The sequence below is a fragment of the Prosopis cineraria genome, unplaced genomic scaffold (genome assembly GCF_029017545.1).
Source record: "Prosopis cineraria cultivar Desert tree isolate PC_DT_omini unplaced genomic scaffold, ASM2901754v1 PC3, whole genome shotgun sequence".
NCBI classification, from domain to species: domain Eukaryota; kingdom Viridiplantae; phylum Streptophyta; class Magnoliopsida; order Fabales; family Fabaceae; genus Prosopis; species Prosopis cineraria.
Window position 1 is genome coordinate 42,963,711 of NW_026555334.1, and position 11,772 is coordinate 42,975,482.

General features: G+C 37.1%; 1 protein-coding gene and 1 pseudogene across 1 annotated transcript; one reads left to right on the top strand and one right to left on the bottom strand.

The window, feature by feature from the left end:
• Window positions 1-3,836: 3,836 nt before the first annotated feature.
• On the top strand, window positions 3,837-7,137 carry LOC129305205 (cellulose synthase A catalytic subunit 4 [UDP-forming]-like). Its single transcript, XM_054945183.1, is given in 8 exon segments — window positions 3,837-4,446; window positions 4,555-4,692; window positions 4,836-4,934; window positions 5,039-5,248; window positions 5,359-5,719; window positions 5,722-5,876; window positions 5,978-6,328; window positions 6,506-7,137. Coding segments are annotated over 8 exon segments (2,412 nt in total). The 5' UTR covers window positions 3,837-3,918; the 3' UTR covers window positions 7,076-7,137.
• Window positions 7,138-7,238: 101 nt separating this feature from the next.
• On the bottom strand, window positions 7,239-11,332 carry LOC129305204 (MDIS1-interacting receptor like kinase 2-like; annotated as a pseudogene).
• Window positions 11,333-11,772: the final 440 nt, after the last annotated feature.

The following is an 11,772-nucleotide window of genomic DNA, read 5'->3' on the forward strand; positions in this document are numbered from 1 at the left end:
GTGAATTCCGAATATTCAAAAAGAATATTTATGGTCCCTAAAGAGTAAGTTGTCCTTCAAGAGAAAGAAATAATCAAAGGAAGAAAGATGAACACTTTGTGGTGTGTTATACATAAACAGGAGAAAATCGTTGAGATTAGTAATATTAAACGCCTAATGTTTACTGTGACAACTAAAAATTGATCTGTGACAACTATCCCTGAGTTTGACAGTAACAAATGGGAAAAGAGAGCGATGACCATTAAGAGCAAAGCAAGAGATTATTTATTGTTAACACCAACTTAATTTCTACGTCGGAGAGGATAAGATCCGTTGATCAACTAAAATTGTGGCCTTCGTAAAAAGACAAGTTTGCCGTACCCTCAAATTTCACCTTCAAGTCGGATCTTCACGGGTTGCTTTTCGTTTCGAACAGATTATGCAATGAGTTAGACAAAGAAAGAAAGACAGACAGACAGAGCAGAGATCGGTGTTTTCGACCTAAAATGATTTGAGACTTGGCTCTTGCAGCCTGGTTGCGTTTTTTCTTTCTTAATAGACAGACACGTTAACTTTCAAATATGAATAAGTTGACAATTTTTTATGCGATAAGTTGAGATATCAAAATACCCGGTAAACCATATTAAAATCTCGAGAAGTATATTTCAATATATATTCTTTAAAACCATCAACTCAACTAATTAACGTGTCTGAGTATCCCACAACTACATCAGAGAGGAAGATTATTACAAATTAAAGAAGGGATGAAATAATAATTATAATTGGTTCAATTTGGAGGAAACTAAACAGTTAAGTACAAAAGAAGACATCATAAATCTTTAATTAAGTAGGGTGCCGACAATTTAAAAATCGACTCTTGATTATATATTGCATGACATATTCACGTAAGGTGCATGCACATACTAGGACATATCAGTGCCGCAAAATAGACATACAAAAGACAAGAGGGTGCCCAAAACAGGCACATAACACACACTTCTGGGAGTTACACAAGAAGAATTAATTAATGTAATCAAATGATGACAGAAATTTATCTCTTATAGAAGGAGAAAACGATGTTTTGTAACAACAGCAAAATGCCAACTAAAATAACTGCAGAGTGATGAGTTACGTGGGTGCTATATATATATATATATATATATATTTACAACTGGCTAGGAAGCTACTCCTCCTCTGATCCTATTTAAGCATCATTTTAGTATTTTCATCGAAACAAAAAAAGTTTAAATTTATTAGCTCTATCTAAAAATTTAAAAAGCTTTTAATTTACCTCTATTTAATATAACTTTAAAAATATAATATTATAATATTTAATAAACTTTAATTTCTAGTATTAATTTCATAGGGATAAACCGGTAAACGGGTGTCTTCTAAGTAGAACTAAAGTAAACAATCTCTCTATCCTAGATAAGTAGATATTATATTTTGTGTGTGTGTGTGTGTGTGTATTGAGAGAGTACAAAGAAGAGGGAAGGAAGGTGGTGATGGAGCAAATCAAAAGCAATGGCTTAAAGACATGCCAACCCACAGGTTTGATGGAAAATGTAATGCGTTCATGCATTTTGTTTTCTTATAAATTCTTCTTCCTCCTCCTCTTACTTCCCACTCTTGTCTGCATGTATACCATGTCTCCTCCTGCAGCTTCTCAGCTTCTCCATTCCTCTCTTCATCAGGTGAGTGAGCTTCTTCTCCTATATATATATATATATATTCACACCCACAGGTTTTGCCAAATATTTTCGTTATACTGAGCATGAGTAGTTTCATGCATTAATACTTTAAATCATTTGTTCCATATAATTTGTTCATGCTGGCTTCGCTATGTATATGCATAACGAAACAATTATTCATTGTCTCCGGCTGCTACTCATATTTTTTTTCATTAAACTATATATATTGTGATTTTATCAATTTTTTTATTATTTGTTATTATATTAAGAAAGCAATGCCACGATCGATAAAGGCTGCGTTGTGATTATTTTTGACAGGGAAACAAGGACAGTAATCCAAGCGAGTTATTGCTTGCCCATTCTCAAGCTTCATCCTCTTCTCCAACTGGTAAGCGTTTCTTTCTTTGGCTAACCAATTATTTTTGGAAACAAAATTAAGCTTCCATGTGTTAAATTTTGCTACTATATGTAGCTATATATATATATATATATATATATGCGTGTGGGGTATAAACTATCATTAATTACATTATCAAAATTACAAACAGATGGATTCAAAATTTTAAATAACACAGATAGATGTTATCAAATATACACATAAAAATTTATATCGTATTTTTATAGCTTTGATATGACATCGCCATGTTGCAATTCTGACAGAAATCAAACAAATAAAAAGCGGGACTGATACAATATAGTTTATTTATTTCTTCTCGATCGGACTGAGAGGGATTCAAAAGTTGAAAGTGCAACTAATGGAGAAGAAAACTGAAGAATTATATGTATTATATGGTTTTCCTTTCTGAGAATTAATTACTGGTTTTCCGATTGTGTTTATTTTCAATCACGGGTCGTAGTTGCTGGCAAGGATTCCCTCGGCAATATTGTAGAATGCAGAGACAGGCAAAAAGACTACCACGAGGACGATGATTCCCTGTAAGAGATTTCCTTCTCTCTCTCGCTTCTTAAATGGCAAGAAATAAGGAGTTCAAAATCAATTTAAACCAGTCATACCAAACCAAACTAAACCAAAATGACATAAATCAATCAAAACTGATCATAAAATAGCTTTGGTTTGATTCTTCTTTTGGCAAAATTGATGGGTTCAGTTTGATTTAAGTTGTTTCTTTTGAAAATTTAAACCAAATTGAATCAAGTTTTATTATGTTTATTATATGTATTTTTATAAATTTGTCAAGGTTTTTTTTTCCCTTTTTAGGTTTAGCTATTTGTAAATCAAAATTACAGCTAGCTAAATATTAATTATAATTGTTTAAGATAATTTTTTATTTTTATAATTAAGTGTTTTAAAGATAATACATTAATTTTTAACAGTTAAATATGCTAATTAATTGTTAAAAAAATATTCTTTTGTGCTTAAGAGATTTTTTCATTGCAAATAATAGTTAATAGTAAAAAATTATTAGTGAACATAAATATGTATTGGTGATTATAAAGAATATTTCATTAAAAAAAATTTAAATTTGATTCAGACATAAATCAAATTGTACAAAAATCACCAAATCAAGTAGGAGAAAAAATCCAATAAGTCCTAAATTATAGTGAATCGATTGGTTTGGTTTGATTCGATTTTTTTTTAAAACCAAAGCAAATTGAACCTATAAACACCTTTAGTGAGAAATCATAAAATAATTTGGAAATAGTTTTCTTTTATATTTTTGATCTAGAAGAAACAAACTAAATTAAAGTTGCATGGCATATTTCCTTTTTTCCCTTCGTTTTTGCTAAAAGGTTTTTTATTTTTGGTTTCTCAAGACCTAATGGGAATTAGAGCTAATCTCTTACAACATGGCCAATCAAGAATTGAATCTTACTTTAGAGAGATGTTTATATTTAGTATTCGATAATGTTTTGAATAAGATTACCTCCAATAAGATAATACTTATGGGTTAAAAAAATTAATTTACAATTTAAAAGTGTAATTTATAAAATTTTTAATCGAGGCACTCTATTAAATGTAAATAAACATAAAAATATATAATTTTAACGATCACCAACTAATGTGCTGCGCGGTGGAAGTTAATTAAAATTTAAAATGATTTATAATTTTAAAAGGAGGGAGTACTAACTATAGATCCGAAAAAATCTGGTATTAGTTACTGAACCTTTTTTCTGTACAAAAGTACATGATGATTTCGAAATTTATTGTGGCAGTTCAAGGCAGCCGTTATGGCGCGTAGTGCCAATACCTTCAAACCTAATCAATCCATACCGCATAGTCATTGTAATGCGTCTCATCATCCTAGCTTTCTTCTTCCGCTTCCGGATTTTGAATCCTGTGCACGATGCATACCCCTTATGGCTTATTTCTGTAATCTGCGAGGTCTGGTTTGCTCTGTCTTGGATTCTTGACCAATTTCCCAAATGGTTTCCCATCACGCGCGAAACATACCTAGACCGCTTATCCATCAAGTTTGAGCATAAAGAGCCAAACCGTCTAGCCCCAATTGATGTGTTTGTAACTACTGTAGACCCTTCAAAGGAAGCACCCATTGTAACGGCAAACACCGTTCTCTCAATCTTGTCTGTTGATTACCCTGTTGAGAAGGTCACCTGCTTTGTCTCCGATGACGCTGCGTCTCTTTTGCTTTTTAATACCCTATCTGAAACAGTTGAATTCGCAAGAACATGGGTTCCCTTCTGCAAGAAGTATGGCATTGAGCCACGGGCACCTGAGTTCTATTTCTCTCAGAAAGTTAATTACTTTAAAGATAAGGTGCACCCCACATTTGTGAAGGAACGCAGGGCCATTAAGGTAGACACGTAGATGGGATATGGAATCTGCTTTCATTTATTTATTTCATGATTGTAGAATTTAAGGTGTAATGTAAGGCTACTTTTGTAAACTTGTTCTCTCTTGCAGAGGGAGTATGAAGAATTCAAAGTGAAAATTAATGCATTGGTGGCAAAAGCTCAGAAAAAACCAGAGGAGGGGTGGGTGATGCAGAATGGTGTGCCATGGCCGGGGAACAATACTCACGATCATCCGGGAATTTGTCAGGTTTGGCATTCCATCCCCAATTTCTTCCTGCTTGATTTGTATTTGACGTTTTGTTTTGAAGATACACGATTTGATGGATTTGAATTGTAATTTTTGAAAGAGTTAGGCCTCTGCCGCTATGGCTCATAAACTTGCCATTGTAGGTAGTTGAAGGTAAGGAATTGCCACGGCTAGTGTATGTTTCACGTGAAAATCGTCCTGGCTATCAACATCACAAAAAAGCTGGTGCCTTGAATGCTTTGGTACGCAGCTCACACTTCAACTTCAAATTATATTTGTTACCTCCATTAAGACGAAGGTATTAGAAAATTTTTTAATGATACGTGCAATGTCACCTGTCGTATAGGTTCGAGCTTCTGCTGTGCTTACAAATGCGCCTTTCTTATTGAATTTGGACTGTGACCAATACATCAACAATAGCAAGGTTATAAGGGAGGCTATGTGCTTTCTAATGGACCCCCGAGGAAGGGACCTCTGTTTTGTCCAATTTCCATTGAGTTTCGATGGCTTGGATGACCGTGATAGATATGCTAATCACAACACTGTTTTCTTTAATGTAAGAGAGACTCTTCTTAATTCCAACTTATCAAATATAATAATAAAATGTAAATTGTAATTTTGCTAACCAGCCTTCAGCTTATGCCTTTTATGTTAATTTGGTTATAGATCAACATGAAAAGCCTTGATGGGATTCAAGGTCCGGAATATGTTGGTGCTGGATGTGTATTTAATAGGTGGGCTTTATATGGCTATGATCCACAAATATCTAAGAGAAGCTCAAAGATGAATTGCGACTGGTGGCCTTTGTGGTGTCGTTGTTGCGGTGGTGGGCCTGATTCCATGTTTGATCTTGAAGAGATTGATGAAAATCTTGAAGGCTATGATGAACTAGAAATATTTGATCTTGAGGATATGGAAGAATCGCTTGAAAGTTCTGACTTGGAAGAAATAATAGAAATACTTGATCTTGACGAGAGTGAAGAAGAGCTTGAAGGTTATGATGAGGCAGGGGAACCATCCCTCATATCACCAGAAATTTTATGAAGCGATTTGGGCAGTCACCAATTTTTATTGCTTCCACTTTGAGTAGGGCTGGTGGAGTTCTAAAAAGTGCGAATGCTATGAAGGAGGCCATTCATGTTATATGTTGTGACTATGAAGAGAAAACAGAATGGGGCAAAGAGGTAATGGCATTTGTTGCAATGAATTTTTTCTTTTATTTGCTAGTTTATGTTATAATCCATGATTAGGAACCAATTACTTCACAAATTTGTTTCCTTTGTAGATTGGTTGGATTTATGGCTCAGTCACAGAAGGTATCTTGACTGGTTTTAAGATGCATTGTAGAGGATGGAAATCAGCGTACTGCATACCAAAAAGAGCAGCTTTCAAGGGATTTGATCCAGTAAATCTATCAGATCAGTTATGCCAAGTTTTGAGATGGGCTTTTGGTTCTGTTGAGATATTCTTTAGTTTCCATTGCCCTATGTGGTATGGCTACAAAGGAAAGTTGAAGTGGCTTCAGAGGCTAGCTTATACTAATACTATTGTTCACCCAATCACCTCCATCCCTTTGATAATATACTGTACAATTCCAGCTGTCTGTCTTCTGACAGGGAAGTTCTTCATCCCAGCCGTAAGTAAATCATGCCTTGGTCGGCAAGAGCGATTAATGAATTATATTTGGCTATATTTGATGAGATATTCGACCACATAACAATTAAAGAATCTCATGAACTGGTTACTAGGATAACTAATCTGCTTTAGGATAACCAGTTACTAGAATAACTGACCAGAACTTTATTATGTGCAGCTGACAAATCTTGATAGCATTTGTTTGATGGCGCTTTTTATGTCCATCATCTTAACTTGTGTGCTAGAGCTTCGATGGAGTGGAGTTAGCATTCAGGATTGGTGGCACAATGAGCAACTCTGGATCATTGGAGGTGTTTCTTCACATTTGTTTGCTGTATTTCAAGGTCTGCTTAAAGTTGTTACTGGAGTAGATGCTGATTGTTTTGCCCGGGCAAAAGCAAAAGGTGATACTCACTTCTACCTCTTCAAGTGGACTAATCTTCTCATCCCACCAACCACTCTTATAATCTTGAACGTAGTGGGAATTGTGGCCGGAATCTCAGATGCCGTCAACAATGGCTATGGCTCATGGGGACCCTTATTTGGTAAACTATTTTTAGCTTTCTGGGTTATTGTGCACCTACATCCTTTCCTCAAAGGTCTGATGGGCAAGAATAGGACTCCTACCATCGTTGTCCTCTGGTCACTACTTGTAGCATTAGTTTTGTCAATGCTTTGGGTTCGGATTGATCCATTTTTGCCCAAGAAAACGGGTCCAGTACTCGAACAATGTGGGGTAGAATGTTAAAGTTGCAAAGACTAGTGGATGTAGTTTTGTTCCATTTCGTTTGATGGTTTTGGAAGTTTACATGTTTTAGGAAAATCATTTATGAAGTATGTAAGCTTGAAGGAAAAAAGATGGTTATAATTGGGCTATTCAAGAGGTTATAATTTCAACCTTAATTCTCGAATTCTAGGAATGCAAGATACCTTCTCATTTCAAATTATGTAAACATGATACTTAAGTGCCTACTGTGCCAATCCAAGGCATACCCACACAACCATTGGCCAGTGAGTTTCAAAGACATCGTCATTCTACATTGCTACTCATGAAACCTTGTTAGCTTATTTAGGGTAATTGTGCCAAAGGGTTCAACTAGAGAAGTCTGCTCAATCGCCGATAGTTGCTGGGCGACAAAATGCATGGTGGGTCTAGACTCTGGATGGGCTCGCGTGCACGCCAAGGCTATGGTCATTATAAAGGCTATCGCCTCACCAAATCGAGCTGATGGAGGTGGGAGTCTCTGGTCGATTACATGCTTCAACAACACTTGTGGATTCTCCAGTGATGGCAATGTGGCCAAGAAGTCGCCGGGGTGCTTTCCCAGTATTATCTCTAATGTCACCACTCCAAAACTATAAACGTCACACTTCTCTGTGACCCGAATTGTTTGTGCGAGCTCTGCAAAATCAATTTTATTAGGATGATTGATGAATTCCTTAGTCCAAAAAAAAAGAACGAAAGAAAAGAAATTGATTAGAGTCCGTACCTGGAGCCATGTAGCCATAGGAGCCAGCAATTGAGGTCCAGCTTGTTGAATTGGGCCTAAGAAGCCTTGCTATGCCAAAATCTGCAAGGCGAGGTTCATATTCTGAGTCCAACAATATGTTATTCAACGTCACGTCTCGATGCACAACTGGTGGGATACAATCGCTGTGGAGGTACGCTATTGCTTGTGTTATCCCTTGCACAATTTTCACCCTTGAGGCCAGTTTAATACCGTCTCCATTTCTTCTCCGTACAATACTTTTCCCAGGCTGCCTCTTTCGGCATATTCGTAAACCAAGTACGCGTGTTCCTCGGTGCTGCAAAACCCATAAAGCTTTATGATATTGCGGTGTTTTGCTTCGGTAAGAGTTTTTATCTCATTCTCAACACTCCGAAGATTCTCAGCTGGAATGTCACTGGAGTTTGCGATGTTGAGTCTTTTGACGGCGGCGACTATACCTGTAGGCAATTCTGCTCTGTAGACACTTCCAAAACCTCCTTTCCCAACGCAGTATTTGTCATCGAAGTCATCTGTGGCTTTGACAATTTCAGCAAATGTGAATTTTCCCTTTCTTCCCCAAATCGTGCTTACAGTTTTTTCATTCTTTTGAGCGTCACTGGACTCTTCGTGAGGAAGTTTGGCCTGGTGACACGCTCGGATTCTTACAACAATCACCCCAAAAATTAGTAGCGCACAAACTGGTATAATAACACCAAGAAGCACCTTTTTGTTTACTCCTCCAGATTTATCTGGGGAAGATTCTTTGGAACAAGCAATTAATCCTTTTGCCTTGCCACACAAACCAGAATTTCCATCATAAGCTTCACTGGATGCTCTTTGGAAAATACCCCGCGTAGGGATAGGACCTGTCAAGTTGTTGTAAGAAAAATCGATGGATTGAAGACTAATCATACTTGAAAATGATTGCGGGATTGTCCCCGAAAGATGGTTGCGTGAGACATTGAGGATCTCCAAATAAATGAGCTTTTCAAGGTTCTGAGGAATTGGTCCAGAGAGAAAGTTGCTGCTGAGGTCCAGAAAGTAGCGGAGTGAGAACAGATTTCCAAGCTCAGATGGTATCTCCCTAGTTAAACTGTTATGGCTCAAATTCAAGCTAGTTAAACGTCACAGTTACCGAGCTCTTTTGGTATGCTTCCAATGAAGTTGTTGTTTGATAAATCAAGATAATTAAGTCGGTCCAATCTGCCAAGACTCCGGGGAATTTCTCCTGTCAAATGATTTCCGCTCAAGTTGAACAAGAAAAGTTGTCTTAGATTTCCCATTTCCGTTGGAATGCTGCCAGTAAATTGATTGGAGTGCATGCTTAGATATTGTAAATGGCTTAACAAACCCAAATCAGATGGAATTTTCCCAGAAAGTTTATTGTCATCCATTTCTATCTTGGTTAAATTCTTACATTCACTCCAATCTGGGGAGAGTTCACCAAAAAATTGATTGCCACTAAGTGTGATGGATGCAAGACTTGGGTATATCCCAAATGCTTCTGTGATGTTTTCTCTAAATTGATTTCTTTCAAGCTTCACCCTTGTTAATGCAGAACTATTTCTCAAGCACTTAGGCAATGGTCCTGAAAAACTGTTGTTATTGACCATTAAGTCCACGAGTGCCAAACCACCGCACAAATCAGGCGGCAGTTCTCCGGAGAAGCTATTATTTGAAAGAAAGACATATCTCAAATCAGGGCTATACTTCCCAAAATCTCTGGGAATGCCGCCTGAAAAGTTGTTGGTGAACAAAGATAGCAACTGTAACTTGGTTAACTGGGAAATAGTGTCGGGCAACACTCCATCGAGAAAATTATTGTTGACATCAAAACTTGTCAATGAAGTGAGGTTTCCAATTTCCATGGGAATGGTTCCTGAGAGGTTATTTGAGGCAAGAGTTATGTTTGTAAGGTTTTTAAGTGTCCATATGGTTGAAGGAATTGGACCAGAAAATTTGTTTGAAGAAAGGTCTAACTGTGTCATTGCTTGCAAGTTTCCAATCTCGGGAGGAATAGGGCCAGAAAATTGATTTTGGTATAGAAAAAGAATATCAATTTTTGTCAATAGGCCAATCGCTGCAGGAATTTCTCCCATGAATGTGTTGTTTTGAAGTTGCAAAGAAAACAACTCAGTCCATTTAGAGATCAACGAAGCAGAGATTTGACCTGTAAAGAAATTATCTGATAAACCCAATTCTGTAATTTTTGTCAGATTGGATAACGACACAGGCAAGGAACCAACCAGAGAATTCACTGCCAGAGCAAGGTAGGTTAGATTGGTACAAAGGCCAAGCTCAGGAGGAATGGTAGAATTTAAGGAGTTGTGCCTGAGATCAAGACGCAATAACTCACTAAGTTGGCCTAGAGAGGAAGGAATTTCACCTTGGAGTGAATTCTCATTCAATTCAAGAACTTCTAGTCCAGATATTAATCCTATATCTGGGAAAATGGAACCTGTCAACTTGTTAACACCCAGATGAATTTCTTTGAGACCGGAAAGCTTAGACAAGTTTGGTGACAAGTGTCCTTCTAGCTCGCAATTGCTCATGTTGAGGTATTCAAGCTTTTGCAGACCGGTGTACAACGATTCTGGTATTAAACTAATCGGATTGTAAGACAGGTCAAGAAATGTCAAATTTCGACATTCCAGAATGAAGCTTGGAAATTCAGAAGTGAATATATTGAGAGCCAAACTGAGGTGGGTTAAGGAAGACATGCCTGAATATTTTGACCAGTTAGGAGGATTAACAAAGTAGTTTGATCCAAAGTCTAGGTGCCATACCTTTCGGAGGTTCGTGACCTGATAGGGAATGGTCCCATTAAGGTTGTTGTTGTATAAACTCATATATTGAAGCTCTTTCAGCTGGTCTAGCTCAGCAGGCAGAGTTCCATTGAAGGAGTTGTATCCCAAGTCCAGGAAAATGAGCTTGGAGAGGTTAACAATATCAGATGGAATTGTCCCATTGAACTTATTGTAACTGAGGTCCAGGCGGGTGAGATTGGGGACAGAAGTAAAATCCAAACCCGCAAGTGTACCAGTAAGATTTGCTCCAGAGAGGTTTATCTCTGAGACTGTGGTATTTTTGCTGTCACAGACTATGGCACCCCAATTGCAAAGGTCGACCATATTGTTGAGGGACCATGAGTCGAGGGTAGAAGGAAGAGAAGGAGACAGACTGTTTTTCCATTTCACTAGAGCTTCTGCTTCTGTTTGCAGTGATGCAGCTATCTTCGATGGAAGAAAACATAGCAAGAGTATGTGAAAGATGAGAGCAGAAGCCTTGTGAAAGGTTGTCATGCTTCGCCCTAATGAATGGCTTCTATGAGAATGAGTACATGCTCTGCCGTTGCACTCCTACTCAGCCGCCTTAAAGAAATTTTGTTCACTTTTCTTTGGGATTGTAGTCAAACGCCAGATTCTATCATAAATGGAAGACGTAGAAAGATACAACGATGTTCCGCATTATGAGGTATGCAGTGAGATTAAACAAAGTGTTTCTTTGACCAACCCTGGCTGAATTCATTTTTGGTAAACCTGTTGTTGTTTTCTAGCGCTACTTGAACTGTATCTTTTTTCAAGCTCACTCGGTTTTCAGATTGTTTTTTTGACCAGCTTTAAAGTTTACGCAGGAAGGTTCTGCCTGCGACGACCCCCTTAGTCGTCTTATGTGGGGTTGGTAGCACAACATGACAGCGCGTTGTAACTTCGCATTTTGAGGACCATTGCCTCTTTTTTTTTTTTTTTGGCTTCTCTTGAGAAAGTGATTATGTTATTTTCAATTATTATAGAAATAAGTTATTATTGAAGTGGTTTTAACTTATACAGAATATAAGCATAACTTTATGATAAATTGGAAAATAAATTTACGGTCCGTAGTTATCATTAATATAATTATGAATATTTATTTATGATTTCCTCGTCCCCGCATTTCTGGATGATGTCTGAACTCT